The sequence below is a fragment of the Phaeoacremonium minimum genome (genome assembly GCF_000392275.1).
Source record: "Phaeoacremonium minimum UCRPA7 unplaced genomic scaffold PA7_03_scaffold_108, whole genome shotgun sequence".
Taxonomy (NCBI): domain Eukaryota; kingdom Fungi; phylum Ascomycota; class Sordariomycetes; order Togniniales; family Togniniaceae; genus Phaeoacremonium; species Phaeoacremonium minimum.
Window position 1 is genome coordinate 5,559 of NW_006921015.1, and position 13,371 is coordinate 18,929.

At 49.6% G+C, this 13,371-nt stretch overlaps 3 protein-coding genes across 3 annotated transcripts; 2 read left to right on the forward strand and 1 right to left on the reverse strand.

Moving 5' to 3' along the window:
- Nucleotides 1–2,545: 2,545 nt before the first annotated feature.
- On the reverse strand, nt 2,546–4,354 carry UCRPA7_1455 (putative het-s domain protein; the record flags this gene model as incomplete). Its single annotated transcript, XM_007914035.1, has 2 exons — nt 2,546–4,130; nt 4,308–4,354. 2 exons carry the CDS (start codon nt 4,352–4,354, stop codon nt 2,546–2,548), a joined length of 1,632 nt encoding a protein of 543 aa, XP_007912226.1.
- Nucleotides 4,355–4,832: 478 nt separating this feature from the next.
- Nucleotides 4,833–6,021, forward strand: UCRPA7_1456 (putative calcium calmodulin-dependent protein kinase type 1b protein; the record flags this gene model as incomplete). The annotated part of the gene is made up of 4 exons (XM_007914036.1): nt 4,833–5,144; nt 5,201–5,410; nt 5,460–5,829; nt 5,969–6,021. 4 exons carry the CDS (start codon nt 4,833–4,835, stop codon nt 6,019–6,021), a joined length of 945 nt encoding a protein of 314 aa, XP_007912227.1.
- Nucleotides 6,022–9,796: 3,775 nt separating this feature from the next.
- UCRPA7_1457 (putative serine protease protein) lies at nt 9,797–10,952 on the forward strand (the record flags this gene model as incomplete). Its single annotated transcript, XM_007914037.1, has 3 exons — nt 9,797–9,904; nt 9,995–10,412; nt 10,468–10,952. 3 exons carry the CDS (start codon nt 9,797–9,799, stop codon nt 10,950–10,952), a joined length of 1,011 nt encoding a protein of 336 aa, XP_007912228.1.
- Between the last annotated feature and the right edge of the window lie 2,419 nt (nt 10,953–13,371).

Here is a 13,371-nt window from a genome sequence, read left to right on the forward strand (position 1 = left end):
GCTGCCCTGTTTCAATAGTCGAAGAAAGTCTAACATGGTGATGGCAGTAATCATCCTCTTCACCTTCTTTATTCCAAGCTCGCCTCGTTGGCTTCTATCCAAAGATAGAGAAGAAGATGCGATTGTTGCTCTTCGCCGCCTCAGAAGCAAGTCTGACGTTGAAGATGGCAACTGTGAGGCAGAGATACATGCTATCAGAGAGGCTCTTCAAGAGCATGTACACAAAGCCCCTTGGCTAGACCTCGTTCGTGGAACAAATCTCCGTCGAACCATGATTGTGGTTGTCTACTATTTCTTCCAGCAGGTGAGTACTGGCCCCGTTGAATGATTATATAGAATCTGATACCCGCAATCAAGACCACTGGACAAGCTTTTGTCTCCACATATCAAACGACGTTCTACAAAAACAACGGCTATGCGGCGCAAGCCTTCACCTATCCCATCGTCAATACATGCCTCGGTTTCTTGTCGGTTCTTCCTGGCATGTATATGGTCGATACAATTGGGTAAGCTAACGTTCAACCTTTGCCTAAATGACCATGAAGTAAAAGATGGAGTAATATAGTCGCCGATATAGCCTTCTGATTAGCTTCTTCTTCCAGGGCTTTTGGATGTTTCTCTTGGCCGGCCTTGGTGAGAAGACGAACAAATCAGCCACAGAGAGCAACACAGTCGTAGCTGCATTCATGCTTTATTCATTCTGCTATAACGTAAGTGTCCTCGGAGCCTTCTCAGCCGCTATGATCTAGCTAAGGCGCATTTTAACTTGCTTCTAGATGGGCGGCGCTTCCATTCCTTATCTCTTGGGCACAGAAATCCCAAATGCTGCTCTTCGAGAGAAAACACAATCACTGGGAACTTCATGGAATGTGATATGGGCATTTGTTACCAACTTCGTGATTCCATACATGATCGACAATATACACTTCCAGGTTGGATGGGTATTTGGCAGCATCTCCATACTAGCTCTCGTTTTCACGGTCTTTTTCCTCCCAGAGACAAAGGTACGCAATGAATAGCTTCGATTGGATCGTTTGATTTGTATTCGCTGACTTGATATGTGTTTTCTAGGGTTGTGCATTAGAGGAGATTGACGCTATCTTCGAAGTACCCTATAGTCCGTTTCGCAAATCCGAAATTCAGTTCACTGCTGTAGAACGTCGAATTGGTCGTCTCGAGGGTGAGAAGGACATGGGTACTTCAGTCGCCGGGGACAATGATGACGACAAACACGTGGTCGCGCACATCTGAGTATATAATTAACCTAATCAAAATGCTAGGATAACGGATAGTACGATTATTCGTAATCCATCGATTTATGGTACAATACCTGTGAATAACTAAGTGGCCAGCAAAATAACATATTTTTGAGTGGCTTTAGATTGCAATAGCTGGTGGTTCTATCTCACTTATACCATTAGGAAGAATGGTTGAAGGGTGCCTGAAAGGAATTAAATTTCTATATGAGATCCACGAAGAATTGCTTCATTTCAGCATCATATAGAATCTCAGAGAAATCTAAATCGTTTCCAGAGTTTATCAGATTCTCCGCGCCAAATGCTTTTATCGCTTCATTGGATGAGCCTTTCCACCACATGGAGTAAGCTCCAACTCTCACATACCGGCCAGCTTTTATCTTAGCCGGCTCGAGAAGTAGTCCTGTTGTCTACAGGTTGCTCTTCTGCACAATTTCCAGCATATAAATATGGCGCATTAATTTCAGCTGGTCTGGATATCCCAATATACATATAGATCAACTTTCTCGCCGCAAGAAAGCATTGCAACCGCATTGGACGTTCGGATGGCTTGTATCTCAAGCAAGACGTGACACAGCAGATGACGTTGGATTCGAAAACACGCGGACCTGACTTGACCGAAATTATTTGCCGAAGAGTATAACATCTGAGTATCGCAGACCTTGATCCGACATATATACTTGTCAGCATCATGGAAGCGAAGAAACATCACAATCCCGTTCAAGGAAGCCCATGACCATGTCGGAGCCGTATAAGGGGTTATTCTCTGGGGTTACATCCTTTGACAATCGATTGCATCAAATCCGATCGGCTCTTGTAGTGAACAAACGCTCTATCTTTATCAAGTTCCACAGCTTCGTCCCACTCGTCTATGATGGGTTGACATTCGGTCTTGGGGAAATTCGTGATCTGCGAATGATCGTGGTGTCCAACTGCCTTTGCAGAGTATATCGAGACGTCTCGTGCCCGATCCTTTAGTAGAGGTAGTTCCAACTTGACAGTTCGATGAGTTATTGTTGGCGGGTGGTATCAATATATAGTTGAAGTTAGTGAGGTTGAGCTACTGGTTGGACCGGCTGAAGAAGATTTAATGCAGCCATCACGTGTTAACAGGCGCAACAGCTAATTGCCAAAGTTCACGAACGCAGAGGCAGCACAGCGGCAATCATAGAAGAATTCTTGTTTCATGATTTATATGCGATTATCATTGCTGGTACCAAGACCCAAAGTCTTCAATAATTTAAAGAGCAATTGCAGGCAATGACCACCCCGTTTCCTTCCAACGGGATTTAGATGATGATCTCATTGAGACGACCTAGTATTCTATCATTGAACCGGACTCCTAGACGAATATCATCTTCGTCCGGATCCCAGTCGTCGAAGCCATTACCCTCTTCATCTAGGCATGTTAGGCAGGAGACAACTATTTCTGCATATCGATCGCCCATTTTCTGTGGTAACTGCGATCTTGCTAAAAGGACGAGATATTCCTTGAGCTTGCTGGCCATAAAGCCCATATACGACGCATTCGAGGATTGCTGGTCAGATTCCTCGCTTTGGCCCCTGACCCAGATCATGAAATTATTGTACGACTTACCATATCGCGGCAGCGGAGGATCATCCGTGGTATAGTCCACAAAAGATTCCCACAAGCCAATTTCAAGCAAGCATACCCCCAGGCTATAGACATCGTGCTGCATGCGGTAGGCCTCCTCGGGAAACTCGCCCTGCCGGCTAGGGTGGCGGTAGACATTCTTCTCCCACGATACATCACCTATCAGAGCTGTGCCGCCATCTACAGAGCGGAAGTCATCGAATCCTACAAGGAAAGTGGCGCTGTGCGATGATGACAAGTCTTCAAAGAGTAAGATGGATTCGGGAGATATGTTCTTGTGCACAAAATTGAAGGTGTGCACGTAACTGATAGATTTGCCGAGCTCCTTAGCGATGCGTACCCGGCGTGTCAACGACATACTCATCCCCTCCGTGCCAATGCCATCTGGCCCTGTATTGCCTGATACAGGGCTATTGAGTAGCACCTGCCGTAGGCTTTGTAGAATCTCCATGCCCTCGGGTGCTCGCAAAATAAGATGGAATCCAATGACACCTCGTCGCTGGGCATCGAGCATACGCATTGCCCCCTTGCAATTTAAAAGGCCGAAGGTAAGAGGGTCAGCACGCGACAGCTTTCGCGCGAGTTTTCGCACATCCTCCGTGACGGCATTGACATTACTGGTAGGACGGATGTGGAGTGTGTCGAGGATGAACCACTGTGTACCAGCATGAGTGCGCCGACACGCAGCTTGCGCCTTGGAGAAGGGTATAGAGATTGTCTCGAGTGGCTGATGGGGGAGGAAGATAGAGACATGAGGCGGGTCGGGCCGTAGCACGTTCCTCACGCCATCAGCAATGGTGAGCGGAGATCTTTCATTGACTCGTGCAGTGCGAGACGACGACTGCGCCGGCGACCCTTGCCCTTGGTGATTGCCAGCGCCAGCTGTTGCAGACGCCGCTGATGCCGTTCGCCTCTGTTCCTTGGCCTGCTTCGTTGCCTCTTTTAGCTGCTCATCTATCACAGGATCCGCAATCCTCATGATTAGGTAGAACGACGGGTCGAACCGTCTCTGCCAGTCCTCTAACTCCAAGATTACCTCATCCAGAGTACTTTTAACCAGCACATATTTCCCCCTCCTGACTCTGCTGGCAAATGCCAGAAATCCGGGCCGTGCATCGGAGGTCTTGTCGTGGACCTTCTGAATCTTTGAGATAGCCGAAGAGAGCGTTGTCGCAAGGCGGCCGAGAGTGTCATTGAGAACGCGGCGGTGTTCGGCGTCTAGGGACTTCGATATACGCTGGATGAAGTCGATTTGTAGTCTGGTTCGCGTCCAGCAATTCTCGACGATCGTGATGCGCTGTGTCACTTCGTCCTCGGCGTTGCGCCAAGTTTGGCAAATCTCGATCACTACCTTGCCACACCTGGACAGTCAGCGTCGCGCGGGGTCACAAGAGCCGAGACTGTTGTTCCTCTTCCCTGTTAGAGTCTAAACGAACCTGTAGCAAAACTCAACACCAGCAAGAGCACTTGATGGATCCATCATTCCTAAGGAGGCTGCCAGTTTGGTCCCATCTTCGAAGAGCCAGCGACATTAGAGGCCGAACGGCTAACGGGAAAGCAAACGCCAGGTCTCCTCAGATGCAGCGGGTAAGAAACAAGGTGCAAGTACATAATTCGACCACTCCTCAAGCGAAGCGCCGAGCCTCGTGCGGCTGAGGCGACCCTAAGCCCCTCCTGCATGGAACAGTCTAGCTAAGAAGGACCACAGCGATCACGGGGCGGGCGCTCGATGGCGGCCTCTGCCTCTCCTTGCAGCTGAAGAGCCTGCCAGCGCCTACAATTGGGACGCTTGCTGTGCCAAACAACAGCTCTACGATTGACAATACTAAGTGCTATGCGCTGCGATAGCCAGTGCGGCGGGACGGCGACAACAAGAAGATGACTGCAAAAGTCGTAGCAGGCTGCACAGCGATCACTAGGCTCCCTGCTGCTCTCGATTGCCTCTATCCCAGCGGAGCAACATGAGCTCTCGTGCATCCGATCTCGTGCGCGATTCGCAACTGAACACGCGATTTGTCGCCGGTGCCATTCAGCACGTCTATTACCTCTCGAGCAGTACTACGCGGCGACGACGTATACGTACCGAAGAGACATGGCGGAGGCAACGAGAGCTTGGAAATGGCACATTTGGTCGGGTTTGGCTGGAAGGTTGCGTCTCCGGTAGCAAGCAGGGGCAATTGAGAGCAGTCAAAGAGATCTCTAAGGATGGAGCCTCCACTACAATTGACTATGGGCGAGAGCTGGAGGCGATTGCTAAGTTTTCGCATGGTAATGTATGTTGCTGCCACTGCCGTGAGCTACAGTTCTGTGAATGCTAAGACTCGATTAGTATGTCCACTGCTTCGTCAAATCGTATGGCTGGTACGAAACCAGTGATGCCGTTTTCATTGCAATGGAGTATCTAGAGCATGGCGACCTGCAGAAGCATTTGACTGGACCGCTTCCGGAGGTCGAGGCAAAGGAAATATCGTCTCAACTGGTCGAAGGCCTAGTCTTTATGCACGATAACGGCTTCGCACACCGAGATTTGAAGCCCGGCGTAAGTCGTACCGCTATCATATGTCACTGGTAACTAACCTGGATTGCAGAATATCCTCGTCCTTCAGCCCGGACCGGAGTGGTGGATCAAGATCAGTGACTTCGGAATCAGCAAGCGAGCAGAGGAGGAGAATACAGCGCTGAGAACCTTGATCGGTACCGAAGGGTACCTGGCACCCGAACTCAAAGGCTTTCAAACGGCCGAGGATGCTGCTCAAAATGACTCGAACCATCCCTCATATACCTTTGCCGTGGATATTTGGTCGCTCGGAGAAATTATCTTCAGAATGATGTCTCATGAGGCCGCATTTCGCAACCCGCGAGATCTCTTCAATTACGTGGTCTATAACCGACCATTTCCCGTTGAGCCTCTTCGAAAGAACAGCGCGAGCGAGGATTGTGTTGACTTCGTGATCAAGTGTATGTCCGCATCTCCACCCAAGAGACCAACTGCAAGGGAGGCAGTCTCTCATGTATGGATCCAAATATCCCGTCCCGAGTCCCGATCCAGTTCGAGAGGGTCGGATTTGTGAGTTACGGAGTACCCAATCTGCTGTAGTCACCCTGCTAATAATCGGCGAGGACATCCGAAGTGGCTGCTACGGTGGCTAGCACGATCATGACAGATGACACGCCATTGCAATCACCAAGTTATCAATCTAGCTATACTGCCTCTTCTACTAGCCTCAACCCTACAGCTCAATGGAGCACCGGCAGCTGGCAGGAGAATACTTCCATGAGTCTGCAATATCCAGCTATGACCACGCCAACACGTCCGTTGTCGCCCGCTGGTGCTACAGGCGGTCCAGATAGGACGCCGCCAAGGCCACCACAAAGCCCAATGGCCTACCCTAGTGCTATTTCTCAGAACTCTCTTGCACAACTTGCTCCTGGCCAGACGCCATCGCAGTGGGTCGAAACAGCTCTGTCCCAGCGCCCACAGAGTGTTCCTGTAAGACTAACGGCGCCACCTCAAAGCCCGTTGTCTGGCTTACAATCTCGCATTTCACTCATGCAACCAGAGACTGATCAAGCAACATCCCAGTGGAGCACGGCAGCCCAGACACTACATCAAGATTGGACCTCTACAGCAGCAGATGCGAATGAAGACGTGGCGCGTAACTTGGTGATAACTGCCCCGGCTTTACCAACTTCTGATACAAGATCACCCGATGAAACACCAAGACGAAAACCCTTGCCTCCTACCACAGGGTGGACCTTGCCGAAAGATGCACCTCAGCCATCTGATATTGGGCCGCCAGGTAGAGAATCTTCACACATAGCTAGGAAGAACACCCCTCCTCCTCTTCCCCCAAGGATTCCCATTCCTCCAAAGATTACTTTCAATGCGGTTGAGTCAAGCTCTAGAAGCAAGCCGAATCTGCCTATACGTGGTCGTACACCACTCCATTTGTGGAACATTGTCGCACTTATTGTGCTCATACAGCGAGTTGCATATGTCAAAGCTACCTGGAGAGATCACATCAAGCGTCGAAACGCACCAGAAACCCTCGGTCTATATGTACGCGGTAAAGAAGAGCGAGACGCAATCACGAGGCTTATCAAGAATCCAAACCAGTATTGGGATTATGGTGATGGTGACGTTCGCAAAGATTATCCTGATGAGTGGAGGATGAACAGCGAGACTGCCCGCTTGATGAGAATGACGGGCTTCAAAAGCGGTACCGCGCTCAACTCAATCATTAATACCCCCACAAAAACTCTCTACCTCGATGAAGACTCAACAGATTCTTATTATCTCGAGTACAGTCAGCGTGAAATGCCAGGCTGCATCACCCAATTGGCCAAACGAGGTGCCAGTAAGGAGGTCGTAGCGGTGAAAATGGCTGAGCACCCTCAAGCCTTTGTCCTGCGCCAGGAAGCAAAATGCCTCCTCTCCCTCAGTCACCCTTGCATAATCAAAATCATCGACATTGTTAAGTGGCAGAAGGGATTTGGGTTGGTATATCCAGCAGAGCCTTCCGCGGATCTTGATCAGCTTTGTCGCTTCCAGTACGGTATATCTGAGAGCGATGCTCTGCACGTATTCAAGCAATTGCTGTCTGCAGTCAAATACCTACAGGAACAGGGAATCTCACACACAAGACTCACCCCGCACTCCATTCTGGCTCGTCGTAGGTCGAATGATCAAATATCTGTCATTGTCACTGATCTCCAAGACTGGCTACGGATTGGAGCAGCAACTCCTGGAAGTGGCAGCGAAATCGGCGGCGAAGAGGTAGTCAAGTTCACGTCATGGGAGCGCCAGAACTACGCTTTCCTTCCTCCCGAGAGATGGATGTTCAACGGCTACACGGCGTCGGTATACACAGACATGTGGAGTTGTGGACTCATTTTGGTGAACTCCTTTCTGATGAAGAGGCGTGCTTAGCAGTGGCTAACCTTTATCCTTAGGCAAACATGCTAGAACCTGTGCCACTGGACGGGTTGAGCGCTACAAGACCAAAACAATACGTGTTCTGCACTTTGAAATATCACATCACCGAAGTGCTTCTAAAACGGGCCCACAATAGTGAAAAGGCCCGTAGCAATCCGAGAATTAGGCAGGCTCTCCTAGCCACGCTACAGTTAGTCCCTGAGAGGAGAATGTTGATCCGAGACTTGTATCAATACTTGTTCACTGATGTCGACGACTTCTACTCTGGCACACTGAGCACTGTGAGCACAGAGGTGCCGCACGAGCTCCACACACTGCGTCAATCATCAAGCCGCAGCTTCCAGGAAAAGCGACTCAACGAGTATTTATCTACCGTGAGTGGACGTGGAGACGAGTTCAGTCAGTCGAAGGATAGAAGATCATCGGGGATGTTGACTCCTGATTATGGGAACGGAATTCCATACCATGCCAATCTCGCTGAGAGACCGGCAAGTTCGCTGGGACAGACTATTGCCTCACAACAGAATTTCTATGAGACTGCAGTACGACCATCACGATCATCCACGAATCTATCAGCGCATGCTGGTATCAATGGCAAGTCACCAGAGGCAGGATCAATTCCGTGGAACCAATCTCCATGGTTGGCCTAACCTTCAGTGACGAGGCGCTTAGTATCTGTTTGCTTGCTCAACCGAGATGAGTAATGAGTGTATTGTCACGGGTCAAACGTGGAGCCAAAGCTAATTTTAATATGCTAAGGATGCATGATGTCAGCAATGGCTTTCCTGAAATAAAACCGATTGATGACGCACTACTAAGTTGAGATACCATAAATGAACATATAATGAACCCCCTTATGATTAGCGCGTGGTGACACTAATGTTATTGTATACAAAGAACGTTCGAACTGCTATTCGTTAATACCAACCCGATTTGAGCCCAAGATACCATTGGAATCAATGCAGTCGAATCTTGGGCTTTGTGTGCTGTAATCTCTCGATAAATCGTATCGAGAGTGTTTATTTGAGAATCGCGATCGAAGACCAACTTCCATAGCGTAACATTTGAAGTCCATTCCTGAGCGTGATTCTCCTGCATTTTGGCAATGAAGACAGCGCGATGCAATTCATGCTGGTTCTAAAATCGAAATATCATCACATACAGATATGAGTATACCGCGGGTCTACCTTGATAGAAAAACCGATACAATGATCACCAAACATGGGGCTTGAAAGGTGCCAGTATCTGCACAGTCTCATCCCATGGAGTAGTGCAGACCGCTTGTTGTGCATACTAGGCACCGTTGATGGGGAAAGACAAATCAGAAAGCACGTCAATCCTCAACAGCGGGCTGTAGTGGTTCGCGCATCTGCAACCCGCTACTTCAAGGTTGTAGTGAACTGCAAAATGAGCACGATGGATGGCGGAGCCGCCAAGAGTGAACTGTTCAGCTTATCACCGACCCTTGTTCCCCCTCTGGCCCAACATGGTAGGTGAAGTGTCGCCTTGACCCCCACAACCGCCATTCAGGAACATCGCGCTCGGCATTGGTGTCTGACAGCGGGGAAGATCGTCACTGCTACAATCCATCATTCGGTATCTCCTCACGATCGACACCGGCCACCCTCTTTGAACGCCAAGAAGAGCTTGTGATCCATCACAGGACCGAACATGATGGCTGCCTTCATGAGAACATTGGATGACTGGTGGGTACGATGGCGTATATAAACAGTAATGTAACGGCTACGAGCATTCTGAGACGTCTGTATCAAATTGTTGTTTGCGACATACTACCGAATTTGTCTGGCTTTTATTGATTCGATGAAAACGATGCTCTTAAGAACCCTTGCTCTGGTTGCATGCGCCTATGCTGCTCCTATTGTTCAGCCACGACAAGATGCAGATGTGATCGCGGGTCAATTTATCGTAGTTCTAAAGAAAGATGCTTCAGAGAGTCTCTTGCAATCAAGTATTGACGAAGCGACGAGCATGCTTGGGGGTACAGCCCCTCAACTTATTCACAACTTTGGAAATTTTAAGGGCTTCACTATCTCGGAAGCTGATGCTTTTGTGGACGCGATCAGCAATATTGCTAATGTAAGCCAGATACTCTGATGCTAATGCGTAGCAAGAACCCCAAAATTGCTTGAAAAATTATACCTATCTGACTAAATCTCTCGACTATAGGTTGAGTATATTGAGCCCGACACAAGAGTCTCTATCAGTGCCTTGGTTACTCAAACCGGTGCGCCCTGGGGGCTGGGTCGCCTCTCTCACCGAGAGCCTGGCTCAACTGACTACGTGTATGATGATTCGGCAGGAGAAGGAACTTACTCTTATATTATTGACACGGGGATCTTCACTGAGCACGAGGAGTTTGGCGGTCGAGCCACTTGGGGAGCTAACTTCGCCGAAGATGGCCTTGACACCGATGGCAACGGTCACGGAACTCACGTAGCAGGAACCACAGGAGGAACCACTTACGGCGTAGCCAAGAAGACCAACCTGATTGCCGTGAAGGTCCTCGATTCTAGCGGATCGGGCTCCAACAGCCAGGTCATTGCTGGGATTGAATGGGCCGTCACTGACGCCACGTCTAAAGGCCGTAAGTCCACGAATCTTTAGCCCATTTTACAAAGCTGACAAGAAATAAAATCAAGGAATTGGAAAAGCAGTTGCTAACATGTCTCTTGGGGGCCTCCGTCTCGGTGAGGCTACCAACCAAGCGGCGGCCGCTGCCGTGGAGGCTGGGCTCTTTCTCGCCGTAGCTGCCGGGAATGACGGCTTGCCTGCGTTCCTCTTCTCGCCTGCCTCAGAACCGACAGTGTGTACCGTTGGCGCCAGTGACAGCGATGACAGCCGTGCATCCTTCTCCAACTTTGGTGCGCTTGTCGACATCTTCGCGCCGGGAGTGGACGTCTTGTCTGCGTGGAACAATGGCACGACCGAGACAAACGTTATCTCAGGAACGTCAATGGCGACGCCGCACATCACAGGGTTAGGAGCTTACCTCTTGGCGCTTGAAGGAGATAGGGATCCTATCGCGCTATGTAAGAGGATCCAGGAGCTGTCAACAGTGGATGCTCTGTCAAATCCGGGGCTTTTCACTGAGAATAGGCTTGCTTTCAATGGCGCGACCGCATGATTGGCACTAATCATGTTCGAGTTGCCTTAGGTCCTCCCAGTCATGGATGAGAAGGTAGCAAAGCTTACATTGTGGAAAATTCGACGAAGAGCAATGAATCGATCATATTTCGCATGTTGAATCTTGCAGTATCCTCTATTGGCGCACTCAATGTATTGAGTGACTTAAAATCCTAGGCTTAACGCTGTCTAGCCTTAGAGGCATTCATGGAAGCAAGGAAGTGTTGCGGCGCAGTTGAGGGTTCAAGAATCACCTTCAGCCAGCTTCTAACCTTCTACCATGAACCTAGAAACACCTGACAGTATCCTCTGAGATCTGCCTACTCAAATAAAAGTGTTGCCTATCTTGCAGATTTCAGCTTGTGCCTCCCCCATAGCTTTCACACACAGGGCCTCTTCACCCATATTACTTACTCTTGGGTCTGGCGATGCCAGGGCCATCTCGCCGGAAAAAGGGCCAGTACTGCGCCGCGATTGTGATCGCTGCCACTCTCAGAAACTCAGCTGCCAGCGACAATGGTAATGGAGTTTCCTGTACGCGATGTTCAAAAGCCAACACGCTGCTCCTCTAGCCCCTCATTCAGAAACCGCCGGCACAGGCCATTGCTGAGGCAAACCGGTGCTAACAGCCTCCTCCTCCCACGATCGCTGAGTGACAGTCTTACTGAAGGAATTCAGGGTAGCCCGCCACCGGAGGCCAGAACGGCAACAACAGATGAATTTCTCGGAGCTTCGGAGCCTCAGTCGCGTGCTCAAAGGATAGCTATTTCAGATACCACCACTACGAAAGAGGTTATCGACAAGGCGGCCCTTGAACCGGGATTAGGCGGCGCCGTCGCACGTGTTGTAATGACATGTAAAGCAATGAGATACCAGGTTGACAGTTCAGTCCCGCCGGAAATGGCAGCCTTGTCCGATGAAAGTCAACGCGGCACCTACGTCGAGGCTGGATGTCGAGTATTCTTTTGAACTAGTTGGTGTTTCGTTTTTGGCATTCCCGTGTGTTGCTTTCCCGCTCCGTAGATGACGGTTCTCCTGTCTTGATGCTCTGCTGCTCGGTTGGTATTCCGCAGCTTCGTATTAGATGCGCTTAGCTGCTATATTCTTCCTTTCCATAAGTTTTATTTCTTTTCTCACACATGTCTTTAATCTCTTCTTTGCTGCCAAATAGCACACTAACAAACACCCTATCTTGGTCTGAAAAGTCTGGCTCTGAATGCACAGGAGAGTCCTCCTCCCCCCAACTGAACCGGATTATTTGCCCTAACTTAAGGTCTAGAGCATCATAGCCGGCGAGCTTCTCGGCCAGTTCGGCTCTATTCTCCTCGTATCGTTTAATGCTCATGACTCGGTCTATACATACAGATGGAGCCAAGACCCTTGTAGATGGACCAAGAAGCGAGACAGCATACTTCGAGTGCGGTACCGGTGGATCTGCTTTACAAGTACATTGGAACATATGACCATCACGGTGCCAACGTGGCTGGACGTACTCTTCTGTGGGGCGAAATGCACGTACACATAGCCAACACGCGGTACCGATAGTGGGTGAGTCGGCAGAGTCGCAGGTCTTGAGGCAGTCATTATAAGCCAGAGCGAGGAATGTAGAGAGACTAGCGGCTAGGGCATATTGGTCACCGTCACTTTGGGTGGCGATGAACTGAGCTGCCGACTGAGCTAGGGAGGAGGCGTTGAACGACCCGAAGAAGCCATACATCAATTCCCTGTCGACTTTAGATAAAAGGTCTGAACGAAGCCGTGGGCTATCAAATGTCACAAACGGCTCAGGTCTATCGCACTTAGCTTTGTTTTGTGAGATAGACATATCAATGGTACATTTGAAGATGAGCATGTGTGTCAGGAGCTATCCCGCTTAGGAATGAGGAGACTGGATATCTTGGTACCTATATACCCCAAGAGAATTTGGTCCTAATAAGGGGCTGAGACCTTTTGTGGGGTTTCGAAAACTGCGGTGAAGCTCGAAGGTAACACAGGAGTGGCAATAGCTCTTATCACGACTGAGCAAATGGAAAGTCGGGAAGGGTAGGCTTGCTCCAGGGCTCGAGGACATATGTTCATGCAGACCGATTTTACTCTTACCTCAGTAAGCCTTGTTCACGAGAATCTGCCTTCCGCGAAAGGCGGGCATGACCGATGGAACAACGGCCGGTCTCTGGTGTTTTCTCAAGACTGGGCCAGACAAGGCCGTCACACAAGTCCAACCAGAGCCTAAAGCTACACGGAGCGGGGTTCTGTTTCAGCGGTGAAGCCTTCGCCCCGGAGCAACATTGAGACCGTTGACCCTAATCGGGTTTGAGGTTATTCCGATCCAGCACTCTCTTAGCTATTACCTTAGGTACCTCAAGCCATTGTTAGGTCGCTACTTAATCAAGTAACTTCCCAGTCCAACGATGACTGTG